Raw genomic sequence first — 16894 nt, 5'->3', positions numbered from 1 at the left:
AAATATGAAGAAAACCCAAGTAGAAAAATTGGCCTAGTTGCCTAGAATTATGTGGACGGAGTTCAGAAGATACATTAGGCAAAATGCCGTACTTTTAGGCCTGTCAATTCCTACTGTGGGGAAAGGGTGCAAAAAACTATTGTCATTTATAAATGCACATCATGAAAGGAACTGGTAGGGCAATAATTTTCAGCTGCATGAAATAATTAACACTGAAAAGACAGGCTCTTTGCTCCCACTTTTCCTACTGTTTCGGGGTTGAAACGATGGTAGGAGCGTCCTTGATATCTTGAGTTCCGGTCACGTACGGTGCCTGTAAGATGAACTCCGGGCCAATGGGGTATATATAGTGCCTTGTTGGACCTTTGAGGCCTTGTAAGTGATTTTGGGCTTAAGTGGGTTTTATTGGTTTTTGGGTTAAAATGGTGTACCCATTTTAACACCCCAACACCTACTTTTCTTTTCCACTCACACAAGTACAGAACCATATTTTTTGCTTCTATTACAACTACATTGATTGCGTACTCAAGGTTAGCTACGCACCTGACTGACTAATTCTTGTAACGAGGGAGTGTTGATGAAGCACAAGCCACACACCAGTTCAACTGTTCAAGATGGGATGTTGATGAATCACAAGCCTTTCAACCAGCTCAGTACAAAGACCTCTCATCAGTTTAGCTCGTACTTCTCTTGGTGGCAGTTACACTGGTGATTTAGCTACCAGATACTCCATACATCAGTACATTCGTAAACTGGTACTCCAATTTTGTAGTGTAGTGCAGTGCAGTCATCAAACTGTTATCTTATGCAAAGAGATGTTTAAGGGATGAATTAAGATGCAAATTCCTTAACAAATGTAAGTTAACACAAGAAATGTTTCTCTATTTCAATATTCAAAGCCCAGAGTAATACATAAAGTAACAAATATCAGACATCTCATGTAACAATCCAGATTATAGAACTAGAGGATTACACGAGTTTTCTGCCCAACTTCCAAAAGACCAAAGCGATGAAGTTATGAGGCATCATAAAGCTTGGTAAGTATGGTAGCCGTAAAAAAGTTTATGCCAGATGTAAAATCTCTGAGTTATGGACGTGCACACTTTGAGCGACATAGATTGGTCAAGCCTGTTACTGCAGTTAGTGATACCTGGAACATTTAAGGTTGAAGTCTTGAACTGATATGAGTAGGCAAACGATCTCTTCATTCTTGTACGAAACAGAATATTGCATAGGTCTTTCATTCTGTGGGGTTAACCTAGAAAATTTCTCAATGAGGTTTCCACTGGCTAGAAGAAAGAGACTCCAATAATCTGAATTGAATTGGTATAAAAATCTCAACATATGATCACAAAATTCAGCCAAACCCCATCAATGACTAAAATGTTTTAATGGTACTATATCCAAAGGAAAGTTCCGGAATATTACTTACAATGATTGGAGAAGGTATAAATTTCTAGGATCAATAATCACCATTTCACAGCATGTCGTCAGCACCCTCTTCACCAAAACTGCAGCTCACTTCAGCCAACTGCTTCTTTGTTTTGGAGAATTTCTTAGTGGAAACACTCAAGAGCTTATTCAGAGACATTTCATCACCTGCATCCTTCTTCTTCAGTTCATACCTATGCTTAATCCTGTTATCAAGATTGTACCCCAGAAATGCAGGAAAAGATAAAAGTTCCCCTATTTCTCGATCCATCTCTTCAAGCAAGTACTCCATCTTCTTCTCCAGAGACCTTGGATTGTATTGCAGTATCTGAAAATGCTTTTTGCTCATAGCAACTATATCATCAGATGAAAATCCATAGCTCAAAAATAAATCAATCACTTCTTGCAAATTCTCCGAGCTTGTTCTTGTCACAGCTCCTAATCCCATAGCAAGATCCTTCGTTCTATGAGCATAACCAATCTTTACCAACATTGCCAACTTGTGAGAGAGATTCTTCTCAAAGGAAAGACCAAGAAATAATGGCGCTTTAATCAAAAACCTGTAAATCTCACCCGAATCCAATCCACATTCCTTCAAAAGATCAATTCTGGGTTGCAATTTCCGCTGTCTGCTAGCACTCATCACATTTGGGAAAACAAGCACAATCTTGAAGATTTCCATATCAGTTAACCCAACATATGATCTGAAAAACTCCACTTGACTTTGCAGATGCTCCACACTGTATGTTATAATAGCAGGAAGTCTATTCAATACTTCTCCTACAGCATCTGTATCTCCTCCACTAAGCCTTTGAAGAAACCCAATTCGCGGAACTAACTGAGTATCCAAATCATAGTTGAGAATCACAGGGCGCTTAGCAAGTATACCCACAGCATCAAAACGGCTCAAAAATGACAACAATCTCTGAATTTCTTCACATGACTTGAGGCAAATAGCCTTGCTAAGGTTAACATTATTGAGAATATGAGCAATCTTTTCTTGAGGAATACCATTTTGTATCAGCAAATTAACCTTTTTATCAAAGCCACCAATAAACCTAGGCTCTATCCCCATCAAAAGGCGCTCAATCTGAATACTTTCAATCTTGTTTTCTAAACCATCATGAATAAATTCTATTAATAACCCAACTTCTTCAGCTGTTAATACATCTGGGTATTTGGAAATCAACCTAGATAATACATGCTCATTCACCCCAACTGACAGTAACCCATGAATGCGACTGCGAATTAACTTAACAGGTAAGAGCTCTAAACTCGGATTTCGCCCTAGAATATCCTGAGTTACTCTCTCATCAAGACCCAAAACTTCAAAAATTGGGATGATATGTCCTAAAAAACCATTAAAATCCATTATCATACAAAATATTCTATCTACTACAATGCAGATAACGTGTTTGTTAAAAGGGCTGAGAGAACTACATACCTGTTTCGGTAAAATCCCCACTTTGTCTACTTGATTTGCTTAGAATGAACACATTTCTGGAATGCTGAATTGAGATTCGCCAGAATAAAGCTCGTTTTTCACCGATAAACCCAGAAGAAGTGAGCTTGAGGAGAGAGAAACAAAGATGATGAGGAACAGTGTGAGTTGCATGAAGAGAAAATTGAGGGGGGAAACTCAATGCTTGAGAATTAAAAGCATATGACATCAAAGTAACCATCTTTAGAAAGATCTTGCAATACGAAGTACTACTCCGTATGAATTTGTATGATTCAATAATTGTTTGAGGTGTACTTGGCGCCAACTCTCTCTTACTCTCTTTCTTTTTCTTTCTGTGACTTTGTGGTGGCCTGGTGGGTGCAACTTATTATTCTATCCGCTGTAGCACTTTTTTGGTTTTTCATACACGGATGTCGGATGATACTGCGGATAGAGTAGTCACTGACTCACTAGTCACTTATAAAGTCGTGTCTCGGATACCATGAAAAATCAAATGTAGTAATCTTTATAAACCAACAGCGTATTGATTTCTTCGAGTTTGAGATCTAACTTTAAACGTTAATCAAATTGGAAATTTAAAGAGCTCGTTCCGTTCTAGCCAAATCTCCTCACAATATTTTTCATACTTTGATTCCAGCGTCTACCTAACATAACTCGTTCCGATCTAGCCAAATCTCCTAACAATATTTTCATAATTTGATTCCGGTGTTTACATAAGAGTGTTACTAAGTCACTATTGTCAATTCGATTGAATAACACGTCATTTGCCTCTTCCATGGTGCTCGAGTGGCCGGACGACAGACCCTGGAGGAGACGGTTTCTCCTTTGGCAACAAGTCAATAACACATCATAATTGAAACAATTTGCTTAATATTCATCTGATATAAGTTTGTATAATTGTATTATAATTTAAAACAAGAACACAAGTACATTAACCAAGGTTGAGAAAATGACATAAAATATCATCTACCATACCTTGGGGCTGATTTTATCATAAATTCATTATGGTCTCAACGAAAACTTTTAAGAAATCTTCGTATAAAAAATGGGATTTGATATTAAGTAATGTGCAAAGAATTTAATGTATCAATACAGCAAAACTGTGATACAATTTACAATCTTTGACACAAGAAGCATATGGACCCGACACCCGGGTCGCCACCATTTACAATCTTTGACACAAGAAGCATATGGACCCGGCACCCAGGTCGCCAACGCCAAGTCGAATTTGACCACACGTTCCATCTTTCTGATCTAGATAACCCTGCAACCCCGCTGTTTTGCACTTGTAATGCAAAAGAATTACAGATTGTCGGCATTCCTGCGTTGAGGATTCATGTAGGACTTGCTCATACAATCTTCATCTGTTTCGGATGCTTCTTTTGAAAGCTCTTGCCTACTTTCATGGCTGCATTGATATTGCTAGACGGAATCGATTTCAGGAGGATCACTGGTGAGCTTTCATTTCTGGATTTCTCGGGTGGTCTCGGACAAGGAAACCTGAAGATCAAGGGAATATAAAGTATAAAATTACCTTAATTTTGTGCATGGTGAATAACTACATAGGAATTAGGATCACATTTATTTGTATTAAAAGCTTGCCTTCTTTGAGGTCCTTTCCCCGGAAAATCTACTCTTTTTTGAGTAGGTCTTCTTTCTTTGTCATTCTGGGGTTGTCCCTGCATGAAATAATAGAAACCACAAAGGAAGACATTGTCATTTGTCAGGCTAACAAGAAAAAGCTGCACAAAATAATACATTTTCATGGGTAATTAGTAAAATCACTAGTTAAGGGCCCCGGCATTAATGTCTTTACACAACTAATCACTTTATTTAATTAATACCAATTAATCATAGTAATACTATCAAACCCAAAGATATACTCACATGAAGTTGTTGCAGCCATTTTTGACCAAGGAAGAAAAGTCAACAAATATTATTGGATTTATGTTATCAAAAAAATATATGTAATTGGATTTATGACCGACTTTATTCACATAAAATAACAGTTCAATTAAAAGCATGCTGACAGAAAGTACCTAAAATAAGAAACAAAAATCTCCAACTACAGATTTTATGTGTGGAAGTGGTGAGTAACAGCATCTAGCACACTGACAAGACAAAATGGGAAGTAAATTCTGATGAAAAACATAAATCTTGTTCATATGTTTATCAGGAAAAATCATAGAAATTAAACAAGAGAATAACATATCATCTGTGTGCATATGAGTGCAACGCACCAGAAAGAAAATATGGCACCAGTAAGAACGGAAGTGTAGAGCATTTATTTGCGAGGTTCGACATCAAAGAATCAAATGAAGGATACTCCGTTTATACTTACTGCAACGAATGGAAGTTAATTGGACAGTTGCAGGAACACACATCTACCCACCCAACCCGGAAACTGCGAACTTTGGCAGACATTCGCATCCTGAAAGACTACCCGACACGAAAGCTGCTCTAAATTCTTCTAAAACATACTGCCGTCATTATGTCTCATGTGGTTCAAAAAATCAAATGACTAATGTCACAAGTGAATTTCATATAAAATATGAGGATCATCTAATGTGAGCAAACAAGAAAATTTACAGCAAATGTTAGCTCATGTACATTGCACTGGCGTCAAACCTAGTGCAGAAAGGAAACATCGACTAAAAGTCTAAAAGCTTTATCTTATGTAACTGATACAATTACATATTCCCTTCCGTTACACCAAATGTTAGCCCTATGAAGATTGCATTGGGAATTTGGGATCAAACCTGGTATAGAAACCTCAACTGAAAGCTTGTTTTATGCAAATAATATAAAACCTCAAAAATGAATCAATTGTATATTTTCTTCATTAGTAGTACACGAAAATGTCTATGTTTCTCAGACTTCCAGCTTAATTTCCGAAATACACGGAAATCAAGATACACAGATTTCTGCAGAAGTACAGATACTTTTACAAAAAGCCTAGTAAAACAGCATGATAAAACTGAATTAAGCTTACTGCAAACATACATGTAGACAAATCTATATGCTCACCTGAACCTAAAGCACATTATTAAATATCACTCCGCATTAAGTACGAAAATAAGAACCTGAAACACAGTACTTGCAATGACAACTATCTAAAACAAATGCAAAAGGGAAAGAAATTAGGATAAGTTTTTTTCACAGCCAAGCCCAAAGGCTTAATTTCTGTTCTTCCATTTCATCTGAAATTTAAGATGGATTCTCTTCTACTTTGCTCCAATACAAAATTTTCTTCAGAATTTTATGTGAAGTTTACAAAACTACTCTCTTAAAATAGCTAACAACACAAGAGCGGTGTTGATGATATAGTACACACACATAAATAATATATCAAGACATGAATTTGAAGCATTCTCCTAAACAGCAAGAACCCAGAAAACATTCAGAGAAAAACTATGAACAGTTCTTACAAGATCAGGAAATACAGCCACTGTTAGTATACAGGCATCTCTCGTTTTCCCTACAACCATATCCGAAAAGAAGCAAAAGCCCTAGCTCACCACCACCAGGGGACCAAATTAACTAACTTCTAAACGATAGCAACAACATCGCAAATAGAACCGAGAAAGACAGTTTTCTGAAAATTCAGAAGTTTGGATTAATTGGAATTGCAGTCCACTCAAAGTTTCTCAAAACCAACATAACATGGCAAACAAACAGTTGTGAAAAACAATAGTATATGGCCCTATAAATCTATAGTTAAATCTATAATGCTATGATGAGATTCTCTAAGGCTATCTTAAAATAGGAGTTGATTTACTACATACTCCAAATAGAAAGGCCGCCACTAAACAACACAACCACCATAAATAAGCAAATTAATAAAGCACTGACAAGTTTTCCAAAGCAAAAGTGATTAATCACAGAGTTGAAACAAAGCTGTCCACAAAGACATCTTTGATCTAGACTTATCATATACGAAGTATCATGCCTAATTCCTACATGATGGAAACTAACCAATACCAACTAATCTACTACTGAGTAGTACTTCGTATTATTCTTGGTTCACACTTACCACAATGGTCCACATTCACAACTACTTCAATGAATTTCATACACAAAACCATTCAACAACTGACTTCAGAGTTCGGCGACAAGTTCAAACTTTCATCATGAAAATTGAAGCGAATAGTCGAATCAATCAACATTTCCAATCTAATTTGATGCTTAAACCTAGAGAAACTACAATCCCACAAAATTTCGCATCATATTGAACATGAAATATTGAAATTCAAGCAAGAAAACACCATTAAAATCTCCTAAAACAGAATAAAACCCCACGAAAAACAACACAATTATTGACATTCCATGTACATCAAGACCCTCATTTCAGTTTTGGAACAAAATTAAACAAACACAAATAGTAACATTGTTTTTATTATTAATTGGCTTACTTTATTTGGTTGCAATAAGTTATCAGCTTCCTTCATCTTCATCTTCTTCTTCAGCTGATCATCGTCTAATTTACTGTTATCCCCTAAATTAGTAACCAATAATTTCCTCTTCTTCCCAGCAGAAACCCTGGATTTACATTTACTCTTCTTCTCTTTGATTTTCCACTCATCATTCTTCCTAAACACCCATTTATCCGACTTCCATTCTTCGAAACTCGTATCAATTATCGTCACTTCGCTTCTAGAATACGCTTTCAAATCCACGTCTTCTTCCCCTTCGTCAAAATCATCAACCCTAACTTTACCATTATTGTTAGTGTTATTATTAGTATTAGTATTATCTCTCCTCTCATTCAAGCTGGTGTCACCGCTAGATACGAAGCCTCCATTATCGCTTTTCTCTCTCCTTAAATCGTCCGACGAACTCGGTAACTCGCTCTCGGAACTCGCCCCGCAAAACCTAGGGTTTGCCTGCTTCCGAGAGCTCTTCTTCGAGAAACTTCTGGAACACTCTCCCCCCATATTGAAGAGGTCGCATAGTACTCCGGCGAATTCCCCAGAGGATGTGCCGCACTCCGCTGGTTTATCTCTCCTCAAGCGAACCGGAATCGCCACCGCCTGCGACTGAGTCGACACCGAGTTATTAACTGAATCGGCAGTGGGAGCTGAGCCTGAGCTTGAAGAGGAAAGAATTCGGTCGAGATCCGGTTCTTCTCCGGTCGGAAAACCTCGCGACGACCGGAGCCGGTCTAGCCAGTTTGAACTCGATGCTGAGATCATCCCTTAAAATTTTATTTTCAAATAAAAAAATTAAAGAATTTAACTATTGAGGGAGAATAAATAAATAATGGAGTTTTCTGGGGGATTTTCTGGATTGAAATTTTCTCTCTCCTCCGATTATCAGAGTTTCAGGTGAAACATCAGAGTCTCTCAGACATGAAAGTGAAACGCAACACTAGCACGAACCACTTGATTGATTTATTTTTGTTATTTTTTTTATGGAGTTTTATTTTTTAGTTTAACAAAAATATACGGAGTACTTCGTATTTTTCAGTTTTGGGCCTCTTTGGTGTTTGTGACATATGGGTTGCATTACAAATGAGGCAATGATTATCCATGTACTTAAGCCCAAATCTTTGTGGACTGTAAAGTCATGAATAGGGGTGTTTTAAAAAGCGGTCCGGACTGACTGCAAATTTTACTATAGTAAGCTCCAGCCTAGGGTTGTGACTGTCAAATCGGGTTATTGGTCGGTTATGGACGGGTATAATCGATCATGTTTTTTTTTGCAGTGTCATTATGTTCATGCGGATAATGTTTTGTGTGGTGTCATTATGCTCATGGGGATTGGACTCGGACTGAATCGGTCGGTTATGATCTGGTCTAATCTGAATTTATTTTGGTGGTTTTTGTTTTTTCTGATCTGGACTACTAAACAACAAAAATAAGGTGAAGAGAACAAACTCTTCCCATGGGAAATTTCACTTACCTTCCTCCATTTATGGGAAATACAACTTACATAGAAGTATGATTTCCCATATTTTTGTCAACCAGACAATACCACAAGTTTCCACTTTCTAGGAAGAATTGATTTTGACATATCACCTTGTGAGTAAAAATACGGAAAACTATTTCTTATAACGGTGTTTTAAAATTTCTCACATTGATAAAAGAAAATGGATGTTTGATTTGTTACTCTCTCATATTACGCGTGGCGCGTTTTTCTTTTCCCTTTTCAATGGCCATGATTAGCTCTTTGTATTCCATATGAATCACGAGTTAATAAAAACAAGTTTGAATATGACATAAAGTCACTACTCGGCACTCATCATTTCATCAAGTCACTAGTGCTTTTTACGACTTGCGATTGATAAGTTCAATTGCGGCTATTATTTGCATCCACAGAAACAAGCCAACAACAACTAAAAAGAAAAAAAAGGATGATGTAGTCAATTAAGAAATATCATAAACGTGAAATATAATTTGGGTAGTGTTTCTTCAGATGGATCGAGCATGAGCACTATATAGGTTGTGTTTGAAAATTGAAATAATCAATTCCCACTCACATGATATTTTTGTAATTTTAGTGTATTACAGGTTAACTTATTTTATATAGCATTATATTCTAGAGGTGTGAAGTTCGAATCTTGCCAAGTGAGTATGTTTGGAGGGTAAAAATGTCCTTATCTTTTATCTCAATTCCTGAGCGTATGATCCAAAATCACAAATAGTAAATCATGAAATGGTGAAGGATAAGTTGTGGTTGTGGCACCTTAAAAAAAAAAAACCTTGTGCAACAAAAAAAACCTTGTGCAACATACTCTAGTTTCCTACTTGAGTAGGAGAAGGGTGCTTGGTGGTAAAAATATAATTGAAATCCTGATAGAAGTTAGATCATCGTCAAAAATCAATTGAAGTAGATAAAAAAAACATAAAAGTTGCAAGAGATCATGAGACTCCATCGTGGAAAGTTGTATCAAACAACGATATGGAAAAAAGTGTGCCATATTTTCATATCTCATCCACAACGGTCGTAACTTTGCCATAGTGGAGTTTTATTTTAATTATTTTAAATTTTTTTGACATACAGTGGAGTTTTATTTGATTCTATATATAATTTGTACATTTTTTTTATTTTTTTTAGGGGTAGTTTGGTTGACCGTGGAAAGTAGAATTTCCTAGTAAGAAGTCTTTCCCATGTATTAGCATTTCCTAGGAAATAGATAATATTGTTTGGTTAAACATGGGAAATTCCACCTTACCTAGTGTGACTTCCCATGTTTTTGTCAAACAAACAACCATATAATCTTTCACTTTCTATGAAGTCATAATTCCCATTGTAGTTCATGTCAACCAAATATCACCTTATTTCTTATGTAATGATATACTCTGTATGACTTTTAATTAATAAAGTGATTTAATTTTTTTTTTATATAAATAGCGTTAGATTTCGGGAAAAAAAAGTGTACGTAAGATCCAAAAAACATATTGACAAAAGGAGGTAACTAAAAAAATGGTTCATTTTTTAATTTACGCTTTTTAATTGGTAGATAGATCTGATAAACCGACTCACGCATGATTATATACCGAAAAGGCTTCACATGCCCCCTGGGTGTGATACCCTTGGCTGTGATTGGTTTAGAATTTTAAATTTCATTATATAGTATATACTCGATCTGTAATACCCGCCTCGGGACTCAAAATCAATTCGAAATCACTTCATCTGATAATAACCAGAACCAAAATGCAATGGACTCGGCCGGCCAACCTGATTATCAATGTGACTAACAATGATTACTCTGTACTACGAAGTACGTATTTTGTAGCAATATAACCAAATACGGGGTATATCCCAGCATAAACATAACCCGAAATCAACCTCAATTGTCCCCAACTCGAAGATAACTCGAACCAGATTGAGTAAACCCAATCCAAATGACCTACTTCTTTTTGGTGAGCATTAAGGATTTATCCGTGGAATTAACATGGAGTACTATTAGATTTCATAATTTTCTTGGTTATTTTTGTACTTTTAGTATAATGGTTCCTAGTGAAAATGCTATTCCTGTATTCCACGAACCACACTTTAATAAGTACAAATCACAATGGAGTCAATTTGGACTTATGCTTGACTATTTAGTACAAACAGTTTAGTGAGTTCACATTTCAATTCTAAAATAACATAAAAATTGGGTTCTTTTACAGAGTAATAGGCCGGAGACTTGTCATAATTATTCAATTTGTTTACCAAACCTAAAACAAAAAATAAAAGTTTATTTGTATAGAACGACTTCTTGTAAAATATATATATTATTATTAAATTTCTAAGGCAAGGAATGATACGTTGTCATGTGTCACTGTATGCCAGGTCATGCGTACACATGCATTACTCAAATTTATTATCACAAATAATGTTAGTATCAATGTTCGAATTCATGACCTTTCATTCATAATGTAAATTTTTAATCATCTCTACAATGATATAACAAATAACTTTAAAGTAATGAAAAAAAGACAAAAGACATTCTTATAAATATTAAAATTTTAATGTCAATATATATTTAAACAATAAAGTTCCTATTCTAAAAATATTACTTAAACTTACTTAATTACTCAGATCATACATAAAAGAAAAAGTTACTTTTTGCAATACTTCTTTTTAGCTAACCAATTGTTTGTTTTTCAAATATATATTTGGTTTGTTATTCAATTTATAATAATTGATACATTAAGAAATTTCTTATAATTTATAGTGTGAATTAGAAAAATAAAAACTAAAGTTTTATACAGGAGTACCAATCAAGTACGGAGTTAACTACTTGAAAAAATATATTTTTGTATTAAGTATCAATCAAGTAAAACTAAATTTTAATAAAAAGTCATACAACACCTACAAAATAAACTTGAATCTAACAACATTTAGTTAGCTATTTATAAATTTGTTTAATCAACATTTAGTATATATATAATAACAATTACTCAGTATGCTAAATTCATTTAAATAAAAAAATGATATCAACATACATGCATGCTACGACTCGGGACATCGTCCGGGCCAATAGCTAGATAGATATTATATCTCCTTATACAAAGTTTAAGTTTTTAACCACATAATGTTTTAAAGTTTAACCACATAATTCATGGTTAAAGGGAATATGAAAGGTGGTTTTCTAATTTATAAGTGGTGAAAGTTAGAAAATGGTCTTCAACCTTCACATTTCATTGGAAAAGTGGACAAGAATAATTATCAAAACAAGTGGACAAGAATTACATACCTTGGTAGCTACTCCGTATTACGGATCAAGAAATTATAGGTAGTAGTTTTACAATTTTAAAATTAGTAATAAATTAACTAATTTTTTTTTAAAAAAAAAACTAAAATTAAGCAAAATAAATGGCCAAGTGAGGTCATGTGACCCCACTTACTATACACTAGCTCCGCCACTGCTTGGTAGTTCAACATTATACAAAAAAAAAAATTATCTTGTAACTTTCACACTCCCCAGATGAATGTAGAAAGTCTAAATTCTTCCATTCATACCAATGATTCGCCAAAATTTATCATAATCATTCAATTGTGTTTTGAAACAAGCAACAATGTCGTTTGCATGGACGACGATTCTACCTTAATACTCTCATTTAAGCTTTGACATAATCCTTACAACTTGGTAAACATTTTCAACCCAAATAAATGATATCCTAACAACAAGTAAAAAATTTCTATTTTGACCAAATGAATTTTGACCACTACAAAGTACAAACACGGCCTCATTGAATTCAATAATTCACCAAACCCTTGAAAACAAAATTCCATCGACCCAAAATAAATTGCACTAAAAAATCAAAATCAAATCATAAATTGGTTTCCCAATCATACTACACAAATACACACACCCAAAAAAAAAGTAGGTTTGGGCACAAAAATAATATTTCTTTAATTTTATACCTAAAAAAAATAAGTTAATTTAATTTAAATTAATATGGCCGTCCAAAATGGTCAAATAAACGTGAAAAATTAATCAAAAGTCTCCTACCTCAATTCTCAACCGTGTCACTGCACACACCCCTCTATATATTCATCTTCTTATCATTCTTATTGATTTAGGATTTTAGGACTACAGATTTTACAAGTTTCCGAAATTTGTGTCTTTTTGCAAGATTTATTTTGGTCCCCTTATAAATTTTTATTCCATTTTTGAGGTAAATTAATAATTTATTGTAGTTTGGTGGAATTTTATTCTTCACATAAATTAAACTTCCAATTCCATTTTGCCAGATTCTTTATTATGTATGGTTGTAATTAATAAAAAAAATTGAGAGATTTCTTCTGGTTCATCCTGTTTTGGGAAGAGGACTTCTGACCCTCAGACGCCTCATCCATAGTGGCATCCTTATCTCTCTTTTTCTCTCTCTCCTCAATCACAACATCAATTTATATTTTAATTTATATTCCCCCAATTTGCCTTCCCTTTTTCTCTTGCTTTTTCTGCCCAATTTGTAATAAATTGGGGAGAAAGTGAAAGTTATTTGATTTTGGTGTTTCAATAAAATTCATTGAATCCCATGTAAAAACCCCCCAATTTATAACTTGGGGGGAGATTAATTGTTCAAATTGGTTTCTGGGTTTTGATTATTTTGTTGGATTGGATTCTGGGTTTTGATTAATTTGTTCAAATTTGGGGTTGAAATGGGATTAATGGAGGCATTTTCGGTTGGAGGAGGATTAGTGATGGAGATTATGTTAGTTATCACTCCAATTTGGACTGCCTTTCTTCTCGGTCTTGTAATTGGATGGACATGGTGCCCGAAATGGTGGAAGAATTTGGACAAGAATACGTTTGATTCATTCATCTCAAAAATTGGGGAATTTTCAGCTCCTTCATATTCTACTTCAAAAGGGTTTCCTTCTATTCAGAGCTTCACTCAATTTAACTTGAAATTTCCAAGCTCCAGCAGTCAATCAACTGGGGATGATAGTATCAGTGCAAATAATCAGACATCAGCTTTGCAACCCAGGTAATTTCTATTTCTGTTTTTTTTTAAATTTAATTTTTGTTTTTGTTTATATAATTACATGATGTTGTTTGAATATGTGCACAATTTCTGGGTTTTCATTGCTTTGAACTTTTGTTTTAAGTTGCTGAGTTTTGTTTGAATTTGTGTGCATGAATTGTGAGTAAGAGTTGACTATGTTCAGTTGTTCACCATGAAATTGGGATTAGTTTATTTTAGTGGAATTTTGGAAGTTAGTAATAAAGATGTGGTTTTGGTTGTTGTGTAGTTCATCAAAGCTTAAAGGAGGTGAGGAGCATAATGTTGTGAATGAAGGTGATCTAGAACATATTTATAAGCTTGTTGAGGAGAAAGATGGAGGTCCTTCTTGGATACAAATGATGGACCGTTCAACCCCAACCATGAATTATCGAGCTTGGCGGCGAGACCCCGAGGTAAATTTCACCTTCTGGTCTTGAAATTCCTTGCTTGTTAATGATTTCTTTAATAAGTTTGATGGAAAATGAAGTGTTACAACCTTGCTTGTTAGTAATTTCTTTAGTAAGTTTGATGGAAAATGAAGTTTAGGGTTGATGGCAAATGAAATGTTGCAATCTTGGTCATTGTGTAGTTGTTTTAGGCTCTTAGCTAGGTGGTTATGAATTGCTGATACATGTGATGTTTGAAGCCATAACTAAGAAAAAAGTCGAATGGAATCGAGTGTATTATGAATTTATGATGGATGATTGAGGCTTCTTATTTTGATTATGTACTTATTGTGTGAATTTATGTATCTGTTTTTGTTAGACTGGTCCTCCTCAATATCGTAGTAGTACAATATTTGAAGATGCAACACCTGAGATGGTGAGGGACTTCTTCTGGGATGATGATTTTCGACCAAAGTGGGACAACATGCTCATACAATCTCAAATTCTTGAAGAGTCTCAAACCACAGGAACCATGATAGTGCAATGGGTTCGCAAAGTAAGGTTTCGTTTCTTTATGAATCAATGTGGTGGATTGACTCATGTGTTGGCATGTAATTGACTTTTGTTGGTTGTCTTGTGCAGTTTCCGTTCTTCTGCAGTGATCGAGAGTACATAATTGGCCGTAGGATATGGGAGTCTGAAAGAACATATTACTGTGTGACAAAGGTAAATACCTTTTATTATGCAACTATACAAGTTTGTTATGGTCCTGAATCTATAGTTTATCTCCATTGAAGACTTGATTGTAATATAAATACTGATCCTACCTTCTCCAATCAACATCGATATTACCTCAATTCTTCTACTTATATGAACTTTTCAACATTCTGTTAATTCACAACATAGTAAAGGAAGGTTGCAATAATAGACAGGTTGCTTTCAATAGACCCTAATTCAATATGCAATGATCAAATGTTCATTCACAACAAAGTTTCAACCACGCACAATTCAATTAGTCACGTTTATTTAGTTGATCACTATCCAAAAGCCAAAGAACAGTTTGTGTGATTGACCATGTTGCTCTCATTTCCCTTTCCTTCTCGGTAGGAGACTACTTGAAGTGGAAAAAGGACAGTGTGGGCTGCTGTTCTTGAGTTCATCAAGTGTAAAAGTGACATATGATAAAGTGGAAAAAGACTTGCATTATTGTGATTAAACCTCTTGTTACTGAAGTCTACTACTACTAGTTTAAAAAACGCCATCTTTTTTACTTTGAATTTTCATGTGCTCGGCATTTGAAGCTCAATGTGGATGCTAATGATTTTTGTTTCCATTTTTCTCTTCAGGGAGTACCCAACTCTGTACCACGAAAGGACAAACCAAGACGTGTGGATCTGTATTATTCAAGTTGGTGTATTCGTCCAGGTTGGTTTCATTTCTCTAATCTTATTTTGGTGTGAAAGCCATTGAATTTCAGTCCATAGATACTTGGGTTTACTACAATTATCTTGTATTTTGTACTTTCTGCTTGTTTTCTTGTGAATAACAAGGGTTCTGATGTCTCTATTTTGATGGTGTAACAGTGGAATCCAGGAAAGGAACTGGAGAAATGACAGCATGTGAAGTGCTTCTCTTTCATCACGAAGACATGGGAATTCCATGGGAAATAGCGAAACTTGGTGTCCGACAAGGGATGTGGGGAGCGGTTAAGAAAATCGACCCTGGTCTACGAGCTTACTATAAAGCAAGAGCTGCCGGTGGGCCCCTCTCACCCGCAGCCTCCATGGCTCAAATCAACACTAAAGTGAACCCAAATTATTTGAAATCTTTATTGACCGGCGATAGTCTGTCAGTGACCGAAGTAGTAGTTCCTCCCGAGGAGAAACAACAAGGAGGGATGAACATGAACGTGCCAAAGGTTCTCATTTTTAGCGGGGCAGTTGCTCTTGCATGCAGTCTTGACCGAGGGCTCCTAACAAAGGCGGTTATCTTTGGCGTTGCACGGAAACTAGGAAGAATAGGAGGGAAATTATAACCAACTGGAGACCGTGCTTTAATGAGGTAGTATTGACATTCCTGCATCATGTTAGGAAGACAATCCCAAACACACCCCCTTCCCAAAAATAACCGGAAAATAAAAAAAGTTCGAAACCCAGAATCGAAATTTCACAAAGGCGGCATTCTAGGGAGTTTTGCATGTTGTAGCAAGTAGCAGCATGAAGCTACAAAAGCTGTAGTTGAAGAAAAACAGATCATAGAGTTGTATATCTGCAGAAAACTGATTCTCTTTTTCTTCGATTTATCGCTGATGTACTAGCTGAGTAGCTAGTTCTTATTATTTTGATATATGCAAAGCAAATACAAGTATATTCATATATTATGTCTATATACTTTCCTTTCTTTCTCATGAAATTTCTGCTGTTATTTTGTGTCAATTTGATTTTCTCTGAATTCTGTTTGGCCTGATACTGATTGGTAAATTTGTTTCTGGGCTAGTTGGGTGTTATACATTTTGGATTTATTAGCATATTCCCACTGAATTTCTCCCATAAAGTACCGATACCTTAGCATTTTTAAGGTGAGATAGTGATGGATTAACTGTGCTTTCAGTATCTGCAAAGGTCGCGCACTATGTTGCTATTTTTCCTTATCTGAATGTCTGGTTGTTA

The 16894-nt window shown here is 35.3% G+C and overlaps 3 protein-coding genes across 4 annotated transcripts; 1 reads left to right on the top strand and 2 right to left on the bottom strand.

Moving 5' to 3' along the window:
• Window positions 1-861: 861 nt before the first annotated feature.
• LOC110797442 (transcription termination factor MTERF8, chloroplastic) lies at window positions 862-3321 on the bottom strand. Of its 2 annotated transcripts, none has more exons than XM_056838507.1 (3): window positions 2876-3321; window positions 1429-2781; window positions 862-1313 (listed from the first exon to the last, which is right to left on the bottom strand). In XM_056838507.1, the coding sequence occupies exons 1-2, from the start codon at window positions 3111-3113 to the stop codon at window positions 1478-1480; spliced, it is 1542 nt and encodes a 513-aa protein (XP_056694485.1). In that variant the 5' UTR covers window positions 3114-3321; the 3' UTR covers window positions 862-1313; window positions 1429-1477. The 2 variants fall into 2 exon arrangements, with proteins under 2 accessions (XP_056694485.1, XP_021858260.1); XM_022002568.2 differs by having other exon boundaries at window positions 1433-2781; window positions 2876-3320.
• A 451-nt stretch (window positions 3322-3772) lies between these two features.
• Window positions 3773-8292, bottom strand: LOC110797431 (uncharacterized). Its single transcript, XM_022002550.2, has 3 exons — window positions 7306-8292; window positions 4496-4572; window positions 3773-4393 (listed from the first exon to the last, which is right to left on the bottom strand). Exons 1-3 carry the CDS (start codon window positions 8083-8085, stop codon window positions 4243-4245), a joined length of 1008 nt encoding a protein of 335 aa, XP_021858242.1. The 5' UTR covers window positions 8086-8292; the 3' UTR covers window positions 3773-4242.
• A 4404-nt stretch (window positions 8293-12696) lies between these two features.
• Window positions 12697-16611, top strand: LOC110797422 (uncharacterized). Its single transcript, XM_022002541.2, has 6 exons — window positions 12697-13821; window positions 14087-14252; window positions 14605-14781; window positions 14868-14951; window positions 15572-15650; window positions 15809-16611. The coding sequence occupies exons 1-6, from the start codon at window positions 13493-13495 to the stop codon at window positions 16258-16260; spliced, it is 1287 nt and encodes a 428-aa protein (XP_021858233.1). The 5' UTR covers window positions 12697-13492; the 3' UTR covers window positions 16261-16611.
• The last annotated feature ends 283 nt before the right edge of the window (window positions 16612-16894 follow it).

Source organism: Spinacia oleracea, chromosome 3 (genome assembly GCF_020520425.1).
Source record: "Spinacia oleracea cultivar Varoflay chromosome 3, BTI_SOV_V1, whole genome shotgun sequence".
Lineage (NCBI taxonomy): Eukaryota > Viridiplantae > Streptophyta > Magnoliopsida > Caryophyllales > Amaranthaceae > Spinacia > Spinacia oleracea.
Note: the sequence above shows the minus strand (reverse complement) of the source record. Positions and strands in the feature narration are given on the sequence as shown.